Source organism: Capricornis sumatraensis, chromosome 15 (genome assembly GCF_032405125.1).
Source record: "Capricornis sumatraensis isolate serow.1 chromosome 15, serow.2, whole genome shotgun sequence".
NCBI classification, from domain to species: domain Eukaryota; kingdom Metazoa; phylum Chordata; class Mammalia; order Artiodactyla; family Bovidae; genus Capricornis; species Capricornis sumatraensis.
The window spans coordinates 82,775,389-82,800,500 of record NC_091083.1 but is presented as its reverse complement, the minus strand read 5'-3'; the positions used below and the strand labels follow the sequence as shown (position 1 = coordinate 82,800,500).

The following is a 25,112-nucleotide window of genomic DNA, read 5'->3' as shown; positions in this document are numbered from 1 at the left end:
GGGTGGACAATGGGTGTGAGTGTGGCAGGGTGTGTGCTTGTGCGGGTGAGCATGAGTGACTGAATGTCAGATGCTGGTAGGGAGGGAGCGGGTGAGAATGTGTGTGTGTGTGTGTGGCTCGCGTGTAAGTGTGCAAGAATGAGCCCGTGAGAGGATGGATGCAGTGTGAGCTTGGTGGCCTGTGCGCACAGGCGGGCATGTGCCGGCTAAAGCGGCGTCCGCGGGGGCGGGGGGAGGCCGGGCGCGCGCACGCGGGGCGTGGGCGGGGGGCGCGCGGCCGGGTGGGCGCTCGTGGGGGGCGCGCGGCGCGGGCCGGGGGCGGGGCCTGTGCGGCGGCCGCGCGCGGACCCTGCGGGCCGCCCCCCGTGGCAGGCGCGGCGCGGCGCGGGCGGGCGGCGCGCGGAGCTCGGGCCCATGGTGCGCCCGTGTCCGTCGGTCGGGCCGCGCGGGCGGCTCCGCGCGTGGCCCGGCGCTCGCGAGCTCGCCCCGTCGCTGCGGGCCCGGCCCGCCCGCTGCCGCCGCCTCCTCCCCCGGGGCGGCGCGGCGCCGGCGGGCGGTGGCGCGGAGGCCGGACCGGGCGGCGGCCCAGGCTGCGCTGGGGGCGCGGCGGTCAAGGCGGGCGACATGACGGACAACATCCCGCTGCAGCCGGTGCGCCAAAAGAAGCGGATGGACAGCAGGCCCCGCGCCGGGTGAGCGGGGCCCGGGCCGGCCGCCCTCCTTTGTCGGCGCCGGGCGGGGCGGGCCGGGCCTGACAGGTCGGCCGGCGCCATGAGCCGGCGGCCGGGCCCGGGCGGGGCGGGCGGGCAGCGGTCCGGCTCAGCCCGGCCCGGCACCGCGGCGCGATCGCGCCCCTTTCGGGCCCGAGCGCCCGGCTGCCGGGCACCTCTGCCCGCCTTGCTTTAGGCACCGCGGGAGGCCGGGCCCGCCCGCCGCTGTGGAACCGGGGTCAGCCTCGCCTTCTATCCATTTTATTGTTTCCTCATTACGCCTGGTCTTCGTAATTCCGATTTGGTCAATATCGAGCCTCGCTCTTGGCCTGGAACCGCCCTCGGGAGCCGGGAAATTCTCGGCTGGCATTGCCCCCGCCGCAGACCCGCCGCGGAGTCCCCGCCCGGCCCCGGCTGGACCGCGGGAGGGCGAGAGGAGCTCCTGCTGGTCGCCTGCACCCCCTCCCCCGGTCCCCACAATTTGAGGAAGGAGCCTCCCGGGTCAGGGGCGGCGGCTGCCACCTGCTGTACCCTTCCGCAGAGGCAGGCCCCTGGGCCGCCTCGCGAGGGTTGCACTCGCTCGGAAAGAGGAGGCGCGGGTGTTTTGCGCCCTGACAGCTTCCCACTGGGAGGAGGGCGCTGACCTGTTGAGGTTTTAAGGGGCTGTGGCATCACCGGGGCAGAGTTAACCTGGGGGTGTGGGGCCGTGGGGAGGCGAGCTGGTTAAAATGCCGATTCCTGGCCCCGCCCGGGCCCGCCGGTGACTGCTTGGGGTGGGACCTGGAAGCGTGCATTTCCCAAGGCTGCCCAGGTGGGGCTGCGGTCGCCGGAGAAGGCAGCTGGGCGGGGCCGGGCCCCGCGGGCCGCCCTTCGCTTTGGCGTCCGGTTCTCCCCGCGCACTTCCCGGTGGCGGCCGCTTTGGGCGGCGTCGGTTGCTTGATGCAGGGGCGTGGGCCGGATGAACCCCTAGGGTGACTTCACCAGGTGTCCGTGGAATTTGTTGAGAAGTGGGGGAAGGGATGAGGCCAGCTGCCATTTTGTGGGGTCTTTGTCCCTAGTCTTCCTTAAACCTTCCGGGGAGGAGGCCCCATTGGTAGAAGACAGAGGCCCAGCGGGGTCAGGGACCACTGCGAAGATGCTGCAGAACGCAGACTGAACTCAAGATCTCTGAGCCAGAGGTGCGTTGCCCTCCACGGCTTTCTTCACTTTTGGCCTACGTTTTAATCCCGACCTCTCAAAGCTAAAGAACGGTGACAGCTTGAGCCCTATGCCTGGAGGAGGGCCTGCATATAATAAACATCCTCAGTGAATGTTTTAATGAGTTAATAAGATCAGTGGACTCAGGACTGTTGTTATTAATTCATGCCACAGTTATAAAAATGCATACTGTGTGTGGAGGCTGTGCAGGGAGATGGGTGCAAAGCTGAATTAAGCCCTGACCACAGGTGTAGGCCTCCTGACGCTGCTTGTACATTGGAATCGCCCTGGAAGCTTTAACAATGACCATTCCTGCCGCCTTTTTGACCTTTGAAATAAAAATCTGGAGTTGGACCTGGCTATCTTTATCTGTCTTATCTACCTTATTTTTTCGTGGCTCCCCAGATGATTTTAATGTGTCGGCATAGTTGAGAACCTCCCATTCAGTACAAGAGAGAAAAATGCAAATAATTATTTAAAAGTGATGATTACCATGAGAGAAATATGCATCCCTAGCATAGGGGCCCAGAAGGACTGGTGCCAACAGTTGGGAAAAAAGGTTTCTGTTTAGTATTGGAGTGGAGGATAGCTTCTCCTTTAGAATTTGCCACCTGGGAACTAATTTATTTCCTCAACAGTGACATGGATTCAAATTCAAGTCAGGTCTCTGGAATTCCAGGTGTTTGCATATATGTTCTTGTATTTAATCTGCGTTTTTAGGAGTAGCCTTGTCAAGTTGGGGATCTTGGTATCTGGAAACACTTTTGGAAAGCCTTGTAATTTAAGGGTGGGAGGTGAGGTAAAGAAATAAGAAACAAACATATTTGTGATGGTCAGACTCTCTGCTGGACACTTGAGATAAATGCATACAATTGCTCAGTTGTGTCTGAGTCTTTGCAACCCCCTGCCAGGCTTCTCTGTCCATGGAATTTTCCGGGCAAGAACACTGGAGTGGGTTGCCGTTTCTTGCTCCTGGGAATCTTCCCAATCCAGGGATCAAACCTGAGTCTGCTGCGTCTCCTGCATTGGCAGGTGGATTCTTACCACCGTGCCGCCTGGGCTGTGTTTAAATCCTCATAACCACTGTGTGAATTTTTGGAGTTAGTTTCTTCATTTTATAGCTGGGGAAACTAAGGTTCAGTGATGCTAGATAATTTGTTGGAGGTCATAGGGATAGTCAGTGCGGGGGGATGGATTTGAACTTGATCAACTCTATTTATCTAATGGCTCTAAGCTGTAGGGTGGTTGGAGGATTTTGTGGTTAAAGAAACCAAAAATCTAGGTGCCACAGGCCCCAGGAGACAGAGTATAATTAGTGCTGGGATCACTCAGCATTTGCCAATGCAGTTTATTTGCTGGAGGAATCCCGTAGCGCCAGAGCTCTCTGTCTTCAGAAAGTTGCCACATCCTGATGTTGAGAAAACTATTGCAGCGGCTTTGTTAGGACAGAAGCACTTGCCTCACATCACTGGAAACCTTTTTTCTGACATCATGTGCTTTGCTTCTGGCCAAATGAAATTCCCTCCTGGTAAAACACAAGAGACGGGTCAGGAGCATGGGCGCAGGATTGGGGAACTGGGTGCAGGCCTGGGTTTTGCCACTCACTAGCTGGGTGACTCGGGGGACATTACTTAACCTCTCTGGGTTTTAGTTTTTCACCTGTAAAGTGGGACTAACAGTAATTCTGTGTGCGTGCTTGTGTGCCCAGTTGCTCAGTCGTGGCCGGCTCTTTGCACCCTCGTGGATTGTAGCCCTCCAGGCTCCTCTGTTCATGGGATTCTCCAGGCAAGAACACTGGAGTGGGTTGCCATGCCCTCCTCCAGGGGATCTTCCCAATCCAGGCATTGAACCCAGATCTCCAGCGTTGCAGGTGGATTCTTTACCATCTGAGCCACCAGGGAACCCCATAATTATGTGTATCTCCTAGGACTGTTTATTTTGAGACTTAATCCATCATAAGTTTGGAACACTAAGCACTCAATACGTCTTAGACATTTGCTAGGCCAAATAGTGATAATTAGATTTTTGTGTGAGGTTTGCCTTTGGTAATTTCCGGAATGCTCCTTTGAGAAGAAGGACTTTTGATGGTGGAAAGTTGAGAAATATAGACTTAATTGCTCTCTCCTGATCAAATCCAGGAAATGATTAACCACATAAATGATTCACCACATAAATGATTCCAGCCAGATAAGTAGGTGCCCTGGTGTGATAAGTAGAGAGCAGGTTGGGCAGAACTGAGACTGCCTTTCCTGAGTAATGATTAGGGATCTCATGGACAAACTGGACAGGATGCTTTGATTTTTCGATTTATTTGGACTTGAGGAACAAGGAAATTTTGGAAGTGAACTGAGTTAAGAAACAGCTGAGTATTTAGGTACACAGTTTCCTTCAGCTTTTTTTGGGGGGCAAACAACTTTATTGGGGTTTGGGGCCTCCTGGTGGCTCAGATGGTAAAGAAACCGCCTGCAACGCAGGAGTGCTGTGCGCTCTGCGTAGTTGTTCAGTCTCTCCGACTCTGTGACCCCGTGGACTGTAGCCCACCAGGCTTCTCTGTCCATGGGATTCTCCAGGCAAGAATACTGGAGTGGGTTGCCATGCCTTCCGCCAGGCTTCTCTGTCCATGGGATTCTCCAGGCAAGAATACTGGAGTGGGTTGCCATGCCTTCCTCCAGAGGATCTTCCTAAGCCAGGGATCGAATCCAGGTCTCCCGAGTTGCAGGCGGATTCTTGACTGTCTGAGCGACCAGGCAATATAGGAGACCCGGGTTCAATCCCTGGGTCGGGAAGATCCCCTGGAGAAGGAAATGACAACCCAGTTCAATATTCCTGCCTGGAGAATCCCATGGACAGAAGGGGCTACAGTCCACGTGGATACAGTCCTCGGGGTCACGGAGTGCAAAGGGACTGAGCAGCTTACACTTGGGTTACTTTATGTCACATAAAATGCATCCATTATTAAGGTACAGTGCATTGATTTTTTTAAAATTAAATTTAGAGTTTCTGTAGTTCCTCACAATCCAGTTTTTGACCGTCTCCATATCCCCCAGAAGTTCCCTTGTGCCTTAATCCCAGGCTGATTTCTGTTTCCATAGGTTTGCCCTTTCTGGAAGTTTCATATAAATGGAGTCATAATCTGTGTTGTCCTTGTATCTGCTTTTTTCCGGTAATTTAACAGAATGGCTTTTTAATTTTAATTTTTAATACAGTTTTTAAAGGTTACTGTCCATTTATGTGCTAAGTTACTTCCTAGTTGTGTCTGACTCTTTTTTGCAACCCTGTGGACTATAGCCCACCAGGCTCCATGGGGTTCTCCAGGCAAGAACACTGGAGTGCGCTGCCATGCCCTCCTCCAGGGGATCTTCCCAACCCAGGGATCGACCCCAAGGATCTTACATCTCGCGCATTGGCAGGCGAGTTCTTTACTACTAGCGCCACCTGGAAAGCCCTGTGCCTTTAGAGTTACTGCAGAATACTGGCTGTGTGTTGTAATACATCCTTGAGCCTGTCCTACACTCAGCAGTTTGTATTTTTCCCTCCACAACCCCCTCCCAACTGGTAACCACCAGTTCGTTCTCTGTAAGCCTGCTTCTCTTCTGTGCGCACAGTGAGTTTGTTTCTGTTTTAGCTTTTTGTTTTATATTGCAGTCCCGCCGATTATCGATGTCCTGTTGGTTTCAGATGGACAGCAAACGGATTCAGTTTTGCATGTCCATGTATCCTTTTCAAATTCTTTTCCCGATTAGGTTGTAACAGAATTTTTGAAAAAATCTATCGGCGGCAGTGGTTCCTAGCTGCGGTGCCCAGGCTGCTTGCTCGTCCTTGCCTCGTGTGGGGTCTTTCGTTGTGGCGTGAGAACTCTTAGTTGCAGCGTGGGACCTAGTTCCCTGACCAGGGGTCAAACCAGCGTCGCCTGCATTGGACGAGTGGAGTCTTAGCTGCTGGACCACCAGGGAAGTCCCGGTTACGGAATATTGAGCAGAGTTGTTAACGCAGCAGTTTTAAAGTTCCCTTTTATTGCTTAAAGATTTCCACCGTGTAGGTATGCTGTACTTTATGTCTTCACCATGATGGACATTTGGGTTATGTCTCGTGTTTGTTTGGCTGTCGTAAACAGCATCACTGAGAACATTCAAGTCTTCGTGCAGACATGTGCTTTCTTTTCTCCTGCCCACGGTGAGTGTTTGAGACGGAGTGTGTCGGCCGTTCCTGGTTCTGCCGTCGTGGTCCTGTGCGCTCCCCTGTGTCGTCTCCCTCTATCTTCCCGTTTGGAGTTGTGGTTGCTCAGGGTTTGCTCCTGGCCCTCTTTGCCTTTGGAAGTCTGGGTTGAGCTCGTCCGTGCTGATGGCTTTGTGTGTGCAGGCTCGGTCGCTTGGTCACCTCCAACTCTTTGCAACCCTTCCAACTGTAGCCTGTCTGTCTCCTCTGTCCGTGGGATTTCCCAGGCAAGAATACTGGAGTGGGTTGCCATTCCCTCCTCCAGGGGATCTTCCCGACCCAGGGACTGCACCCGAATCTCCTGCGTCTCCTGCATTCCAGGCGGATTCTTTACCTGCTGAGCCATGGGGGAGCCCTTCCCTGGTGGCTTAGATGGTAAAGAATCGGCCTGCAATGCAGGAGACCCAGATTCAATCCCTTGGTTGGGAAGATCCCCTGGAGAAGGGAATGGCTGCCCACTCTAGTATTCTTGCCTGGAGATTTCCATGGACAGAGGAGCCTGGCGGGCTGGAGTCAGTGGGGTCTAAAAGAGTCTGACACGACTGAGCGACTAACACCTTGAGCCCATGGCTTCAGTGACCTTCAAGTCCTTCTGCCGTCTTCCTGAGTCCTCCTCTCAGCCTGGCTCCCACTGTGAGCCTGGTTTTCCTCCAGTGTTCCCACGCACGGAAAATGGTGTGCCAGCTCTTCACGGCAAAACCCTGACACCCAGGATCTGGACGCTGCCTTCCCCTTCTCTTCCTTTGCTAATCCTGTCTCAGGACCTCCTCCCTCCTCCTCTGCTCATCCTCCTTGTCTTTGTCATCATCATCAGTTGATACCCTTCATCCATGCTTTTGATTGTCCAGTGAGGTTTCCACCTCTCAGCCAGAACATGTGTGCTACGTCGATTCAGTTGTGCCCGACGCTTTGCGACCCTGTGAACTGTAGCCCTCCAGGCTCCTCTGTTCATGAGATTGACCAGGCAAGAATACTGGAGTGGGTTGCCATGCCCTCCTCCAAGGGATCTTCCTGACCCAGAGATCAAACCAGCATCTCCTGCACTGGCAGGCGGGCTCTTTACCACTGAGCCACCTGGGAAGCCCAGATATGGCCAGATGCTCTGATCATGGGCATGTTCTGCTCAAAGCCCTCCAGGGAACCATCTCACTAGGTGCTTTGGCCCTGCACTGTCCAGCATGGTAGTCACTAGCCTCCTGCCGTTGTTTAAATTCAGATTTAGAGTAATTAAAACTAGATTAAAGTTTCAGTCCCACGTTTCAGCGTCCAGTCCCCACACGCGGCCAGCGTCTGCTATACAGGTTGGCCCAGAGGCCAGCAATCCCGCCGTCACAGGAGGTGCTGTCAGACCGCACTGCCGGGACCCTTGCCGCCTCCTGAGCTGATCTCAGCGCACTTCGGCCCCTTCCTCGTCCAGCCGCGTGCTCTCTGCTCACTGTCTCCTCCCGGCTCCCTCTGGACGCAGGGCCTCTGCACGTGCTGGCCTCTGCCTGGAAAGTCCTCCTCTCCCCTCTTCATTTGGCTGAAGCTCCGTCTTCCATTAAGTCCCACTGAGGCCTCAGGTCCTCGGGAGACTTCCCTGACGTCCCCTCTGCATAGCGGGTCCCATTCTGGGAGCCTTTTGGAGCGCCTGCTCCTCTTCTGTTTCGCTCAGTTGGAGTTAGACGTGTCCTTGTGTGACCCTTCAGCTGGGAACACCGTGGGGCCCTGGCTGGGGACAGGTTAGTCAGCATCACATGGAGCCTGGCGCGGAGTAGGTGCCCAACACATCCTTCTTCTTCTTTTTTTTTATTTTAAGAAGAGAACAAGTCTACACTTTTATTTACTTTTCAATAAGTTTAAATCCTTGAAGGGTACAGCGTCACTCCTTGAAGGGCATGCCAAGAGTCCAGTGGCCTTGGCAGAACAAGTTGCTTTGAAGTTTGGCACGAACCGTGCTGCTGTTCCCACCAGCACGCGTTGCCTTTCCCCAGATTACGCTGGTTTTGTTACGTTTTCCTCCCGCAGTTACTGTGCTTTCTTTGTTTTGTACACATAAGCACATCTCTCGCCTGGATAGAATTCAGTGTTATCTTGAGTGTGCGCGCTCACACGTGTGCGCTTGCTTGCTTGCTTGGTTGTGTCGTGTGAGCTTGCTTGCTTGCTTGCTTGCTTGTGTCTGACTCTTTGGGACCCCATGGACTGTAGCCCACCAGGTTCCTCTCATCCATGGGATTCTCCAGGCAAGAATACTAGAGTGGGGCTGCCAGTTCCTCCTCCAGGGGATCTTCCCAACCCAGGGATGGAACTGGCATCTCCTGCATTGGCAGGGGGATCCTTTTACCGCTGAGCGCCTTGGAAGCCCAGTACAGTTTCAGTTTTCAGGCTGTGTGCAAGTTCCGTAGGCCCCACTTGTAGCCAGCGAAAATGGCCACGGACCACAGCCTTCCAGAATATTTGTCATTTTAGAAGTCCTCCTCCTAGCAGGCCTCCCCAGGGGCCAAGAGGACGGAAAGAGCCCAGTAAACCCTTGTTGAGAGAAAGCATGCCTGAAGCAGCTCTCCAGTTTATTAGAGACACAGCTGCCTCTGCTGTTGAGAATGGGGAGGGGGAACCTTTCTAGCTGGTCCAGGCAGAAGTCCCCATGTCCTCAACTCTAAGTCTGTAGGACGCCTGCTGGGCGTTCTTGAAGTGCTGCTTGCTAACCATCTGCTCCTGTGTTTTCCTGGCTCGGCCGTCTTCGCTGGTTGGGCTAAGACATGCCTGTCTTAGCCATGTGGTCTGAAGGCAGGACTGGGAGTGCCGAGGGGCTTGCGACGTGAGTGCCAGGAGAGGGGAGTCTCAGGCCAAGAGACCAGGTGCCCTCTGTCTGCCCCCTCTCCTTCTGCCGAGGGGCGCCAGCCCGTCCGCTCCTGTGATGGGCTCTTGGCTGCCTTGGGAGAGAGAACAGCCTGGGCAGGCATTGGCAGCGGCCCACCCGGAAGCGGCCTTTGTGCCCTTTGCCAGCCTCGCTCCACCAGTGCACCTTGCTCCACTTCCTGGCACGGCCTCCCTGCCGTGGGCCCACCCCAGTGCTGAGCAAAACCAGCCCAGTGTTCCCTGCCCAGGCGGGCACAGGTGGTGACATCGGCTGTGGAATTACACGCCGACCCAGATGGAGATGCTGGAAGGGAGCAAGTGGGCACAGGACCAGGAAGGCCAGGACTCCTGCCGCACACCAGCCCCAGGGCAGCAAGGCGGCCCTTTGAGCTCGACCTCTGGCCCCCATGCGTGCAGTCAGTCGGAAGGATGAGCCAGGGTATGGAATAAGCCATCTTCGGACTTTTGGGGCTGTTACTTTTCAGCATAGAAAGTCCTTTCATATTTCTGCCCAGTGCAAACGATGGAGGTCACCAGTGAGGGCTGTCCAAACCTGATGGCCACCTTTGGGAATGGCCATGCAGTGGCTCGAGCTTCACTCCTGAAAGCGACTGGAGAGAAGAAAGCCCATCATAGCACATCTTTTTGATGACTTTTACCGAAAGGGAGAGAATGTGCTTAGTCGCTCACTTGTGTCCAACTCTTTGCGACCCCAAGGACTGTAGCCTGCCAGGGTCCTCTGTCCATGGGATTCTCCAGGCAAGGATGCTGGAGTGGGTTGCCATGCCCTCTTCCAGGGGCTAGTCTCGATCTAGGGACTGAATCCAGGTCTCCTGCATTGCAGGCAGATTCTTTTCCAGCTGAGCTACCAGGAAAGCCAAAGAGAATGGTGCTGATTTTTTTTTTAAGTGAGCGTTTGCTTTATTTATGTGATTTTGAAAGATTGATTTACGCATTCAGAGCTTGGCCTGGGGAAAGCATCACCAGAGCTCACTTTAGGTGGCTCAGGGCCAAACATTGAAAGGCTTGCAGTTATGTTTATGGTTCCTTCTGTTTATGCCAGATGACCCTTGTCTTCTTTTTGTAGTAGTGACAGGAAGTTTCCTTTCTCATACGTTTCAGTAAAAAAACACAGAGTTGGTTTAGAAGTATGAAGTCAGTAATAGTTGGGGAGCTCTGTAGATGTGCCCGCGTCGCGGCTGACATTTAGGAAGCGGTGGCCTGTGCTGACGTGGTGCTGTTGGTCTAAAAATATAATGGTATTGTTACAAAGGGGAAAGAAAAGGGATAAGCTGGTTGTGCTAATAGAGTTAAAATTCTAAAAAATTTTTTTCTAATTTTGTTGAAGTAGAGTTGATTTACAGCGTTGTTAGCTTCCGCTTTATAGTAAAATGATTCAGTCACGCGTTATGCATTCTTTTTCCTATTCTTTTCCATTATGAGTCCGTACAGAATGTAGTAGGACTTTGTTGTTTATCCATCCTGTGAATAATTGTTTGCATTTGCTAATCTCAAACCTGGCTTCCCTGGTGACTCAGTGGTAAAGAATCCGCCTGCCAAGACAGGAGGCGTGTGTTTGATTCCTTGGTCAGCAAGTTCCCCTGGAGAAGGAAATGGCAACCCGCTCCAGTATTCTTGGGCTTCCCTTGTGGCTCAGCTGGTAAAATATCCACCTGCAAAGCGGGAGACCTGGGTTCAATCCCTGGGTCGGGAAGATCCTCTGGAGGAGGGCATGGCAACCCACGCCAGTATTCTTGGCTGGAGAATCCCCATGGAGAGAGGAGCCCGGTGGGCTATAGTCCATGGGGTCGCAAAAGAGTCGGACACAACTTAGCGACTAAACGACAAGCCACAACAATCGGAAATTCGCAAGCCGCCCCTCTTCCACCCCCTCCCCGTTGGCAGCGGCAAGACCGTTCTGTCTGTGGGTCTGTTTATGGTTCATGGATGAGTTCCTTTAGGCCATCTTTTAGATTCCACACAGAAGCGGCGTCATATATTTGTCTGACTTTCTTCACTTGGAGTGGTAATCTCTAGGTGCATCCACGTTGCTGCAAATGGCATATTTCATTCTTTTTTTTCCCCACGGCACGGGGAATCTTCCTCCACCGGGGATCCAGCACGTGCCCCCTGCGTTGGAAGTGCAGAGTTTTAACCACTGGACCACCTGGGAGACCCATTCCACTCCCTTTTATGGCTCAGCCATCTCCCTGGGCTGGTTCCACGTCTTCTTTATCCGTTCTTCTCTTGATGGGCATTTAGGCTGCTTCCCTGTCTTGGCTTTTGTAAACAGTGCTGCAGTGCACTTTGGAGGTGCATGTGTCTTTTCAAATTCTAGTTTTGTTTGGATGTATGGCCAGGAGTGGGATTGCTGAATCATATGGCCACTCTATGTTCAGTTTCTTAAGGAAACTCCCTATTGCTTTCCATGGTGGCTGCACCAATTTGCATTCCCAGCAGTGTAGGAGGGTTCCTTTTTCTCCACACCCTCTCCTGCATTTGTTATTTGTAGACTTAAAAAATCCTTTTTCTTTCTCCAAGTCATCCAGGAAAGAAATGCTTTTAAAACAGTGGTTGGTTTGCCTTGTTGATCAGGGATCTTATTGTTGGTTTAATCATCGTCTAAAGTTCAAGGGGATTGTGCGAGAGGACAGTTGGAAGGGGCCCCGCGGAAAGAAAGGCTTCTTGTGTGAACTGGCAGTCGGGGTGAGCTGAAGGCTGTTGCCTCCTTCCCGTTAAATCTTTGTGGCATTTGCCCCTTGCCAGGACAGAGCCTGCTGGCTGCCCTGCCTGAGAAAGAAGCCGCCTGCAGAGGGAACTGGCCTCCCCGTGGAGCCGGGCCTGGCAGGTCGCCTCCGTCCGCCCGGCCATCTGCTGGGCCACGGGTGAAGTCGGGTTTGGCCAGGTTAGACCTCAGGGTTTGGCTAACCCTCAGCCTCCGCAGCATCGATGTCTTCAGTTTGACAGTTCTCTACCGTGGGGCCCTGTCCTGTGCGTTGTAGGAGTTTGGGCAGCAACCCTGGCCTCCACCCTCTGGAAGCCAGTAGCACTCCTGTAAGCTAGGGGCCCCCAGCTGGGACAGCCCGAAGGGTCCCCAGACGTTGCCGTACCCCCCGGGGGTAGGGGAGTAGGAGTGGGCAGGACCGCCGCTGTGAGGAACCCCTGGATGAGTGGAATGTACCTGTTCTGTGAATGGCTATAGCCTTTGTTGTCCTTAAGGTGAGTCATCATCTCTTTACAAAAGTAAAAGAAAAACCTGTTGGGCAAGAAATTCATGTTTGGACCGTGTTCTCAACTCTGAGTTCAGCTTCTTGACTAAGGAAGCCTTGAGCTGTTGGAACAGAGCATTTGGGAAGTGTTCTGGGCTGACAGGTATCCCTGCCCGAATTTACACACCAGGGTCCTAACTGCGCACCTTTTAGAAAGTGACTGTGTTTGCACACAGGGCCTTTAAAGAGGTGATCAAATTAAAATCAGTCATTACGGCGAGCCCTTAACCAAGCTGAGTGGTGCTCTAGGAAGAGGAACTTAGGATGAGAGGAGAGATACCAGGGATGAGACAACAGTCCACAAGGACCCAGGGCAAAGGTGACCGTCGGCACGCCAAGGAGCGAGGCCTCCGAAGGTGCCGAAACTGCTGACGCCTTGATCTGGGACTTTCCAGCCACCAGAGTGGTCAGAATATAAATTTCTGTTGTTTAACTACCCAGTCTGTGGTATTTTCGCATGGCCACCTAAGAAGACTGAATACAGGGAGCATCTCCTGGTTATTTGCAGGTGAGGAGTCTCTTGGTGTCAGTGGTAAACTTTTAAACCAATGGATGAGTTCTTCAGCGATTTTCTTTAGACAGTCCAGTCTCCCTAAGCGTATTGCAAAGTCATGTGCGCTAGAGCTGAGTACCACCCACTCCCATAACCTAAAGCACATCCTGCGTGCTCCCCAGGGAGGAGACACCGGTTCCAGATGTTTCCTTGTGTTTGCAGAGTTTACGGTGGTCACATTTCCAGGTTGTGCTTTGGATGTTGGCTCGTTAATTCAGACTGTGCTAGATTAGTCTGATGAGGAGTGTAATAGTTGCTCACCACTGATGTGTGCTGATTGGGCTTCCCTGGTGACTCAGCTGGTAAAGAATCTGCCTGCAATGCAGGAAACCTGGGTTTGAGCCCTGGGTCAGGAAGATCCCGTGGAGAAGGGGATGTCTACCCACTCCGGTATTCTTGGCCAACCCAATACATGCGTTTTTCTGGCGGAAGCAGAGAGCAGAAAGGATGTGACGGGGGACTTTTAGGAACTTCAGATTATCCCCGGGGATTGTGAATTCTTCAGGAGCGTAGTTTCTGTTTCCTGGGTTAGTTTGCATGTTGGTCCTTATTTTCCTGATTCACTCTGTGTGAGGCAGACGTTCGTGGTAATGGAGGAAAAGGGCAGAACATCTGTTTCTAAAATGTCTGGACTCACCCTTTGAATCTGAATACCTTTTAGCTTGTATAAAGCAGTCAGTCCCCAGGGAGGTCCAAAGACAATGTAAAACTGGAGAACTGCCCCACCTTCATGTTCTTCCCTCTTTTTTTGGTTCTCCAGATTAAAGGCAATTTGAGACTCTCCTAGAAGGGATGACACAATTGTGTCCGGCTAAGTCAAAGGACCAGGAAGTAAACAGATAAGACCACTTGTCCCATGGGCAGGGCTTTTTTTTCCCCCTAAATCACCTGATTAAAACCTATGCATATGTACACAGCCAAGCATCTGTACACCCAGGAAAGTGCGTCAATAAACGCACAGCTCCATGAGTTTTCATGAAGTGAACACACTCCTGTGACTGGAGGCGAATAAACGGGCTGTGACCTCAGAAGCCTCCGCCTCCTCACCTTCCTCCCCCGCCCCCGCCCCATCGGTGTCCTGACTTCTAATAGCAGAGACTGGGCCTGTTTTTGACCTTTAAGTGCATGTGTGATGGAGCAGGTACGCACTCATGCCTGTTAATTCTTGCTGCATCTTTTGTTCATAAGGGGTGACTATGCTGCCTGTTTATTAGAGTTTGTTCACTTATGTTGCCAGATGAAGTCAGTGTAGGAATAAGTCATTGATCTGTGAACAAGGAGGGGTTTAGGAGTGTCTCCCCTCAAACAGTCAACAGTCCAAGGACTGGGCCTGCTATGTTTGCCTCAAAAACAGAAGCATTGATAAATGACTCACCCATGGGCAGAAGCTGAAACAGTTTGGATAGAATCAGGACTCAAACCCTAGTTCTTTTTTTTTTCTTTTTTTAACTCTTTGTTTTATACGGGAGTATAGAATCCGCCTCCAGTGCGGCAGACCCAGGTTTGATCCCTGGATCAGGAAGATCCCCTGGAGAAGGGAATGGCAACCCGCTCCAGTGTTCTTGCCTGGAGAATCCCATGAATAGAGGAGCCTGGTTCTTCTCAGATATATTCTGAGAAGCAGCTTGATCTTTCTTTTTTCCTTTCTTTCTTTTAATTTGGCTGTGAGGCATATGGGATCTTAGTTCACTAACCAGGGATGCCCCCTGGTTAGTTCACTAACCCCATGCCCCCCCTGCTTTGGATGCTTGGGGTCTTAACCACTGGACCACCAGGAAAACCCCTTTTTTATTTTTTTGCATTTCTTATTTTACATTTTTGTTTTTTAAGAATCAAAGCAACCTTGGTTTGTAACCTTACGTGTTTCACGTGAACAACATTTTACTTCTGCTTCTGCATATACTCTGCAACCAAAGGCCCCTTCTTGAGTAGTTTCATCTTAAGGGAAATAGTGAAAGCCTCTAAGTTGTATTTTAATTGTAAAGCAAGTGCATGTGTATTAAAGAAGAATTGGAGAACAGAGAAAACTACTGACTGAGATACGGGTGTTAACTTCTGCTTTCAACGGCGGCCACAGTTGACACAGACCTTTCAGCGTGTGCTGTTTTCTCCCAGTCTTGGCTCCCTGTGTACATGGTTCGGTGAGTTTTACCCATGGAGCACGTGTGCTTTCAGTCCCATTTTTTCTCACCCAGCATTTTAATGTAAAGCTTTTGTGTGGTGTCCTGATGTGCTTGTAAATGACACTTTAAGTGGCACCCTGCTGTCTCTTTGAGGAGGCATCTTTAATTCACATAACCCAGGACCCTGGATGTTCACAATTTGGTTCTTACTGTGATGTCACTTTATATTCATTCTGAACGCTGGCCCTCCAGAGCAGAGGCACCCCGAAGACGCACGGAGGGCTGGTGCAGGGAGGCGCAGGCCTGGGTCACCATGATCTCGTGTTTGCTGCGTGACTGGAGATGCCCCCGTTTCAGTCCGCCTGGCCACTCCCTGACGCGGCCCGCGATCTCTCACATTTCCAGGCTGTTGCATTAACTGGGGTGGACCTTTGTCAGACAGGCGCTGATTGTCCCTAGATAGCCGGGGGCCCCAGGGAGCCTGGAGAAGAGCCCCTGTTCCGCTGCCAAGGGTGGCTGCCAGGCCCTGCAGGGACCTGCCTGACCCGCCCAGAGTCCCCCTGGCTCCCACATGGAGACTTCTAAACCTAGCATTTTATTGTTTTCCAGTATAAAAGTAATAATTTCTGTTAAAGAAAACTAGTGGTTTCTCTTATAGAAGAATTAAAGATGCAGAAGCTGGAATTTAAAGCCCAACTTCCTGTTAATACTAGGTATGTTTCCTTCTGGGCTTCCCTGGGGGCTCAGTGGTAAAGAATCTGCCTGCCAACGCAGGATATGCAGGTTCTATCCCTGGGTTGGGAAGATCCCCTGGAGAAGGAAATGGCAACCCGCTCCAGTATGCTTGCCTGAAAATCTCAGGGACAGAGAAGCCTGGTGGGCTGCAGTCCACGGGATCACAAAAGAGTTGGACGTGACTTATTTTTGCCTCAACAGCATATTTCCTTCTGATCTACAGTTTTATGAGATGGCTGCTGCTGCTGCTGCTGCTGCTAAGTCGCTTCAGTCGTGTCTGACTCTGTGTGACCCCAGAGACGGCAGCCCACCAGGTTCCGCCATCCTTGGGATTCTCCAGGCAAGAACACTGGAGTGGGTTGCCATTTCCTTCTCCAATGCATGAAAGTGAAAAGTGAAGTCGCTCAGTCGTGTCCGACTCTTAGCGACCCCATGGATTGCAGCCTACCAGGCTCCTCTGTCCATGGGATTTTCCAGGCAAGAGTACTGGAGTGGGGTGCCATCGCCTTCTCCGCAGATGGCTGTTAGGTGACATTATTTCATTGGGTTTGCTGTTAGAAATTAAAACTTAGTCTGTAGAGGCAGTCTTGATGCATGAATTTTTGCTACACCTTGGACAGCTTTCATGGGCTAGCATCCCCAGGTCTCTGGGTTACATGGAGCTCATGAGTATTTAGGGGCTCTCACTGTGTCTTGATCACTGAGCCACCCTCTGGAAGGGCTCTGCTGTGTTCAGTTCAGTTCAGTTCAGGTGCTCAGTCGTGTCCGACTCTTTGCGACCCCACGAATTGCAGCACGCCAGGCCTCCCTGTCCATCACCATCTCCCGGAGTTCACTCAGACTCACGTCCAGCCATCCAGCCATCTCATCCTCGGTCGTCCCCTTCTCCTCCTGCCCCCAATCCCTCCCAGCATCAGAGTCCTTTCCAGTGAGTCAACTCTTTCGCATGAGGTGGCCAAAGTACTGGAGCTTCAGCTTTAGCATCATTCCTCCCAAAGAAATCCCTGGGAAAGCCAGAATGGCCCCTCCCTGGTCAGGAGATGGGCGGTGGCCTCCTCCAATCATTTACATTTTTCCTTTGCCTGGTGCATACCCATGAGATAGGGAAAGTTTTAAAAAAGGAGAGAAAAAGATGTAAGAGGATAAGGTTTCTCCTTTCTCTGTGTTTCCGAGTGTCTGAGACGGGTGGAGCTGGAGGGCAGGGGGCCTGCGGCTGACTGCCCATGGGCACACTCTGTATATGGACTGGGGCTCGACCGCCTCGTGATGGTGCATTTGGTGGTCATGAGAGAACAGAGCGTGCAGGCATTCAGTAAGTGCTGAGTGAGTAAAAGCGCTTGTAGATACAGTTTCTCCTGACAGAGCTGCGTGCAGACACCACATCTGATATAGTTTCTCCTGACAGAGCTGCGTGCAGACAGCACGTCTGCCGCCCTGCAGATAGGAGCCCCGGTCCTGTTCCTGGCGGGCAGCAGCATCAGGAGAGATGTGACCGTGTCCACCTCGGACCAGCCCCTCCACCCCCTGGTTCCAGAAGTCGACTCCCCCTGAGCGACAGGTGCTGTAACAATCTGGCGTTTTACAGGAGCCCTTGGAAGCTTCGCTCGTGGCCATGCGGGGCTGTCTCAGCACCAAAGCCATGCCCGGGGGGCAGCGCAGCCTCTGGGCTGTGGTCCAGGCCTCCAGGGGGCAGGAGAGGGGCTGGGCCGGGAGGAAGGAGGCTTGCCGGTGGAGGTGCCGGCTCCCCGCGGCCAGGCTCCGCTGCCAGGACCCGGAGGGGCCCAGAGCCTGGGTGCCTCTCCCTGGCCCTGTGACTCTGGCCGGGTGAGTTCAGCTCTCTGAAAATGGGCGTCGTGATGACAGTGCTCAAGGGGTGTGAGGACCGGATGAGCTGATGTCTGTCCTGTGCTTAGGCCTCAGTGTGTGGCCCGCGGCAAGGGCAGGAGCAGAGACAGCCACTGTCAAGGCTGACCTCGGAGGGAGGAACCAGCAGGGTGTGGGCAGCGGCCCTGGGGACCCGCGATCGTCCTGCTGTGCCTCCGTCTTTGAGTTCGGGGGGTCTGGACAATCCAGGCGTGGCTCTTGGAGTCTTTGGTAGCGTGAAGTCTCCAAAGGCAGGTTCTGGGATCTGTCTGCTAAAGCCACAGTCCCCTCAGCCCCCTCCAACTGCAGGACTCAGTGCAGGATGGGGAGCGAGGGAGGAATGCGCGTTGACGGCTTCCCCCGGCGTCCGGCACACACTGAGGGCTTTCTGGATGGGCTCGCTTGGTGCTCTGCCCTCTGGGGACTTGCCTTCCGTGTCGTCACTTGATTGCATTCAGTTCTCTGGGATCATGCGGTCCCTGCAGCGTGCCTGGCTCTGCCTGGGGGCGGCTGCACTCAGACCTCTTCTGAAACCTGTGAGCAGATGGCCTCGCTCAGTGTCCGTGCATGAGGTCAGGTCCCTGCGTACTGGGGGCCTGGGGCGTGTGGAGGGCTTCCCAGCAGAGCAGCCGAGCACCTGCTGTATACCAGGCCTGGGGCGGGAGGTGAGTAGAATCTGGTCTCCGACCCACAAGCTTGGGGCTGAGATGTCGGCTTCAGACTGAGAGTTGTGTGCTGTTTTGCAGCAGGCTGGGTTTGTGGTTTGTTTTGTTTATAAATGTAAGCAGTCTGATCCGTCACAGTCATGTAGTTCAGTGTTAAAGGTGCAGAAGTGTGTGGATTGCAGACCCAGCGCGCTTCCCACATGCTCCGTTCAGCCACCTGGTGCCCTTCCCCGGGCGAACACTCACCAATTTCTTCAGTGATGTTCCAGACAGCCTCTAACCATTGATGAAAACAGTACAGATATTTTGTATCTAAAGAAATGCACATAGATTTTTCCCTTTTTTATTCACTTGTTAGTACCCCTCACACAATACAACATACTTTTTTCACTTAACAATATACCCTGGGCTTGTTCCATATCAGTACATGAAAACTTCGTTTCTTTAAAGACAGTTTGTTTAAACTGGCTTTATAGGGTTCCATTGAATAGAGGTACTTTATTTTTTGAATTTATTTATTTTTGATTGGAGGATAATCGCTTTACAATATCGTGTTGGTGTCTGCCATATATCGGTGTGAGTCAGCCATAGGTTATCTGTGTGTCCCCTCCTCTTGAACCTCTCCCCCTCGAACCGCCCCCTCCCCTCCTACCCCCACCCCCTTTCGGTTGTCGTGTGGCACCGAGTGTGAGCTCCCTGCGTCATACAGCACGTTTCCACTGGCTCTCTAATTTTCCATATGGTCATACAGATGTGCTGTGTTTTATTTAACCAGTTTATTGCGGAGCGCTTGCTGTATCCCAGGCCTGGGGTTCAGGTTATTTCTAATGGTTTGCTCTTACTAGTAATATTATGGTGAATGGTCTTTGTGCCCATTTCTGAACATACGGAATATCTCGAAGGGTAACTGTTGGGTCAAAAACAACGCCTGTTTGTAATTTCGGTGGCTGTTGCCAGGTTGCCCTCCAGGAGGTGACCCTGATTTAGGCCCCTCCCCGTGGTGGAAACGCCTGTTTGGCCGTCCTGACCAGACACAGGTGTTGTTAGGCCCTTTGATCTTGCTCATCATGCTAAGCAGAAAAAAGTAATACCTCAGTGTGGTGTTAGTTCTGCCTAGCATTTTAAAATTGAGTCAGTTGCCAACATTTAAAAACTGAGTGTTGGCCCTTTAGAATGTGTGTTTATCTTTGTCATGAAGAGCTGGAGGGTCTGCTGTGCTGGGCCTGTGCAGAAACAGCCTGGAAGGAACTGCTTCCTGCCTGCTGGGTCTGGGCTTCTCAGGAGCCCCGTCCTGCTGGGTCATGTGTTTATTTTTGTTTGTTTACTCTTTTCTTGCCGGGCTTCTGTGGATTTGAGTTTGCCAGTCCCGGTTTAGAGAGAAGCAGGTAAGTTTAAAGGAGAAGAGTTGCTTCCTCTTCTCTTTGGGAATAGCACGATGGGTTTCGAAGGATAAGGAGAAGTTGGTTGCTTGAGAAGGTCTGGTGTGGGTGAGTCTTGCAGAGGGGTTGGGAGTTGGAGGGAAGTAGAGCAGCAAGGAAAGGACTTGCAGGGTTCTGGAGCCCGCCTGTCTTGCCTGCAGTTGGTGGCTTGACGGGGAGGGCCTGGGATGAACAGGGAGCAGGGATGCACACGAGTCCATCAGTAGTGAATCTCCGCGGGGTGGGACACGCCGCGAGAGGCGTCAGGTGCTGTGAAGAGCAGGAGACGACTTAAGCCATGAGAAAAGAAATAGGGAGAGAAGGCGGTGTCCACCATCCGTGACTGCGCCTGCCCCCAGAGAGCCCGAGTTACTCCCGAGCGCGTGTGTGCCTTTGTTTTCCAGCATTTTTCCTCATGCATACGTCAGCATGTCTCATTTTCATTAAGACGTGGCACGGTGAATTGCCTGTCTCCCGCTTTGTTTTTCCTCCACTTTGTCACCTGGGCCCCGTGCAGCCAGCGTGTGTGTCCCTCCCTCACTCTGCTCAGGCTGCGGGCCCGCTGTCCAGGGCTCCGCCTGCCACGGGCATCTGGGTGTTCCCAGCGTGTGCCTCTCTCCCTCACTCTGCTCAGGCTGTGGGCCCGCTGTCCAGGGCTCCGCCTGCCATGGGCATCTGGGTGTTCCCAGCATTTTGCTCTCTCTGTGTATTGCTGCTGTGAGCATCCGAGTGCATTTCCCTTCGGTCACCTTGTACCAATATTTGTCTAAGACGTGTCCAGGGTGGCCTTCTAGGTGAGAGGATCTGAGCTTTACATTGGAAGAAGTTGCCACGTTGACTTGGCCTTTTTCACTGATGCACGGTAGTCCCACCTTCTCTGAGCTTTTGCTTTCTATGGTTGCAGTTAGGCGTGAGGGACCCAAGAATATTGAAAGTTTCAGAAATAAATGTAAGTTTCACATTGTCAGCCCTTCTGAGTCGCATGATGAGACTCTGTGTCTTGCTGCTCACTCCTGCCCTGGAGGACTTGAACCATCATCGTTTGTCCTGCCTGTCCAGCCTGGTAGCCACTCAGCCCCCTCTGTTACCAGACCGACTGTATCGCAGTGCTTGTGTTCAAATAACCCTCATTTTACTTAAAAATGGCCCCAAATAATGATGTTGGCAATATGGATATGTCACAAGGAAGCTGTAAAATGCTTCCTTTAAGTGAAGAGTGGGAAGTTCTCGACTTAAAAAAAAATCTTATGCCGAGGTTGCTAAGATGTACAGAAAGGATGAATCTTCTGTTTGTTAAATTGTGAAGAGGGAAAGAGAAATTCCTGCGAGTTTTCATGACTTCAAACTGCAAAGATTACGGCCACAGGGTGTGTGATAAGTACTTAGTTAAGGGGAGAAAGTCATTTAATTCATGCTGTAAGATGTTTTGAGAGAGAGCCCGCATTCACATAACTTTTATTGTTACAATTGTTCTGTTTTATTATCAGTTACTCTTGTTAATCTCTTACTGTGCCTGACTTACAAGTGAAGCTTGATATGCAGGTCTGTGTGTTTAGGGAAAGCACAGTGCCTGTGGAGTTTGGACCCGCCCTCGGCTGCAGGCACCCACTGGGGGATCTTGGACCGCGTCCCCCATGGATAAGGGGGGCAACTGTAGTCTTGTTTCTTCTCGGGACAGTAGCATTCCTGTGGCCAGAGATACTTCAGACTTCAGTGGACTGCTTCCTTCTTGGCATTCGTCTAGATTTTACATTCTCCCAGTTAAAAAAAAAAAACAATCGAGCCAATTCCCTGTTTCTGGAACAAACAGAGAGGTTTCCCTTCATGCCTTCCCTTCCATTCCTTCCAGTGCCCCTCCACGCCGCCCCCAAGCGCTTAATGGTTAGGTTATGTCCTTCTAGGCCTTCGGGACCAGCCGTTCAGTATGGCAGCTCCTAGACTCACGTGGCTGTTTTTGGTCGTTAAATCAGTGAACTGAAATTTAAATTTTGCGTTTCCAGCGCTCAACAGCCGTGTGTTGCTTGTGGCCGCTGTGTTTGATGGTGCAGCTGGAGGATATTTCCCTCGTCACTGACATGCAGGGGACAGACTCGGGACTGTTAGCATTTTTGTTGTTGTGCAGTCACTGAGTCATGTCCGACTCTGCAACCCCATGGACTGCAGCACACCTCTGCAGGCTCCTCCGTCTTCCACTACCTCCCAGAGTTGCTCAAACTCATCATGTCCCTTGAGTCAGTGATGCCATCCAACCATCTCATCCTCTGCCACCCACTTCTCCTTTTGCCATCTATCTTTCGCAGCATCAGGGTCTTTTCCAATGAGGCGACTCTTCACATCAGGTGGCCACAGTATTGGAGCCTCAGCTTCAGCATCAGTTCGCCAGTGAATATTCATGGTTGATTTCCTTTAGGATGGACTGGTTTGATCCAGGGATCCAAGGGATCCTCAAGAGTCTTCCTCAACACCACAGTTCAAAAGCATCAATTCTTGGCATTTGGGGCCAGGTAACCCTCTGCATGGGGCCAGCCTGTGCACCCTGGGATGTTCAGTAGCGCCCTTGGCTTCTATCCACTCGATGCCATTAGCCCTTCCCTCCCTTGAACCTGCAGTTGTGATAACCAAACTTCTCTCTAGACGTCGCCAAGTGTCCCCAGAGGCAAATTGACCCCACCCTCACATTGAGAACCACTGCTGCTGGCCATTTCCTCTGTGCTGCTTTTTAAAAACACTGTGTGTTCAGTATTAGCTAAGTTTCAGATGTACCGTGTAAAGGTTGCAGTCCATCTATAGTTATTATAAAATACTGGCCATATCCCCTGTGTGGTGCCGTGTATCCTTGCAGCTAGATAGTAGTTGGTACCTCTTAATCCCTTTCCCCATCTCGCCCCTCTCCCCACGTACCCACAGTTTGTTCTCTGCATTACGTTTAATTTTTCCTTGCATTCTTCCTGGATCTGCACAGTGTCAACACTGAAAAGTCTAGATTTCTGGACTCCGGCTTCAGGGAGGGTGGGTGCGTCACAAAGTCAATTTAGCAAATATTTACCGAGTGCCTGCTGCTGGCGGCAGCACCAGGGCAGAAACGACCGTTTCTTTGGAGGCGGCTCCCTGTTACGCGAGTTGCCTTTTCTAGAAACGTTGTTCCCTTGGCGCGTCCCCCTGTGGTGTTTGCTTTACCCCTTGCATTTGCCCAGATTGTGTGAAACCACCACACATCTGGCCAGCAGGCTACTGGCCATCAGAGCTTCTGTCTGTTCTAGAGTCAGGCCGTAAGAACGTCCCCTTTGGTTTCCCTTCGTTTAAATGGTCTAAGCTGGGAGCAGTGTAAGCTCAATTATTTCTAGCCTTCCATCTTAACCTAGTTGAATCGCTGTTGCTAGTGACAAGTGAGAAATTTTTCATGTGTTTTTTAATCTGAAAAAATAACTCAAGAGAAATAATATCTACTGTTAATGGAATGCCTGTTATGTGCTGCTGCTGCTGCTAAGTCGCTTCAGTCGTGTCCGACTCTGTGCGACCCCGTAGACTGCAGCCCACCAGGCTCCCCCGTCCCTGGGACTCTCCAGGCAAGATACAGGAGTGTGTTGCCATTTCCTTCTCCAGTGCATGAAAGTGAAAAGTGAAAGTGAAGTCGCTCAGTCGTGTCCGACTCTAGCGACCCCATGAACTGCAGCCTACCAGGCTCCTCCGTCCATGGGATTTTCCAGGCAAGAGTACTGGAGTGGGGTGCCATTGTTATGTGCTAAGCATTGTCTTATGCCCTTTGTATATATAAAGTCCTTAATCCTTTTGATAATTCAGCAAAGCAGGTCTTATTACAGACAGGAAGAGAGGGAAGCATAGAAGATGTCGGACATGACTGATTGTCCAGGGGTGCACAGCTGGGGTGGAGCTGGGCTGGGGTTTGCATGTAGGTCTGTCTGGTTTAAAAGCCAGCGCTCAGGGACTTCTCTGGCAGTCCAGTGGTTAAGGATCCATGCTTCCACGGCAGCGTTCCATCCCTGGTTGGTGAATGAAGAGCTGATGTGCCAAACCGGACAGCCAAAAAAAAAAGCAAGCCGGTGTTTATTACTCAGCCCACGTGGTCCTGCTGTTCTGAAACTGGGACTCCTGTTCCTTCTTTCCCAGCCTCTGCGTTGATTTCCCACGGTCGGGGGTTCTATCTTGCAGCCTCTGTCCCCAGCCTGTCTAGAAGGTGGGATAGGAGCTAATGTGTCTGGGAAAGTGACAGACGGCTCAGTTTGGTGTTGAGAAGCAGCAGCAGGGTGACAGCTGCCCCCACAGCTCCAGGTACGCCCCCCTTGGACCTCCCGTGGGGCTGACTTCCACCCCTGGACAGGTGGGGTGTGGGGCAGCTGCTGGAAAAAGAGCTGTGGGTGTAAATCCAGACGTCAAGTGGGGGCCTGGCTGCTTGCTGCCTCTTTGGTTTCGACTGACGAGGGGCGCCCGGGGAGGACTTCGTCACTTAGAAATTCGCCACCAAGCCCACGGCTTCGCTGCAGGACAGCCGTTCCCCAAATACGGGCAGGTGCTGGCTCCAGGTGCTGCAGTGATAATATCTAAGTAATTCAGGGACAGGAAGTAAATCTCATGCCGACATATAGTGAGACCCTTAACTTCCCTTTTCAGTTTTCCTTCAATATTTCTAACCCGGCCAGGGCCCATTTTTTTTTTCTTTTTCTCTTTATTTTTTTTATAGAAGGATGATTGCTTTACAGAATTTCCTTGTTTTCTGTCAAAACCTCTTTTTCTAAACAGAATTCTGGCTGCACAGCAGCTTCATTGCAGCCTGCAGGCTCTTCGATGCATTGAGCGAGACTGAGTTGTCCCGTGGCAGGTAGGGTCTTTCTTCCTCCACCAGGGATCGAACCCACGTCCCCTGCATTGGAAGGCGGATTCTTATCCCCTGGATCACCAGGGAAGTCCCAGGGTCCACTTTTGAACAGCAGGCACTTGCTGATTGATGTCTGTGCAACGGAGAGAGGACGCAGCAGCAGCAGACTGGAGGCTCGGGGGCAGGGCCCCTCTGTCAGCGGGAAGTTAGTAACATTCGCTCCTTCTGGTGTGGATTTGGTTGTTTGCCTTCTATTTATGGCAAGTGATACTAGTTTTCCATTTATGATAGTGTTACTGTGGAAAATTCTGAAAGAGATAGGAATACCAGACCACCTGACCTGCCTCCTGAGAAATCTGTATGCAGGTCAGGAAGCAACAGTTAGAACTGGACATGGAACAACAGACTGGTTCCAAATAGGAAAAGGAGTGCGTCAAGGCTGTATATTGTCACCCTGCTTATTTAACTTCTATGCAGAGTACATCATGAGAAACGCTGGGCTGGAAGAAGCACAAGCTGGAATCAAGATTGCTGGGAGAAATACCAGTAACCTCAGATATGCAGATGACAGCACCCTTATGGCAGAAAGTGAAGAAGAACTGAAAAGCCTCTTGATGAGAGTGAAAGTGGAAAGTGAAAAAGTTGGCTTAAAGCTCAACATTCAGAAAACGAAGATCATGGCATCTGGTCCC

The 25,112-nt window shown here is 52.1% G+C and overlaps 1 protein-coding gene across 2 annotated transcripts in view; it reads left to right on the top strand.

The window, feature by feature from the left end:
* The first annotated feature begins 585 nt into the window (after positions 1-585).
* The window catches only part of ATP9A (ATPase phospholipid transporting 9A (putative)), a 124,737-nt gene continuing 100,210 nt past the window's right edge, over positions 586-25,112 (top strand). The window contains exon 1 of one of the 2 annotated variants that reach the window (XM_068986694.1): positions 586-692. In XM_068986694.1, coding sequence (XP_068842795.1) covers positions 625-692 — 68 coding nt within the window. In that variant the 5' untranslated portion in view covers positions 586-624. Of the gene's footprint in view, positions 693-4,262; positions 4,282-25,112 lie in introns of those variants that run through there. The other variant, XM_068986695.1, reaches the window with a different exon arrangement.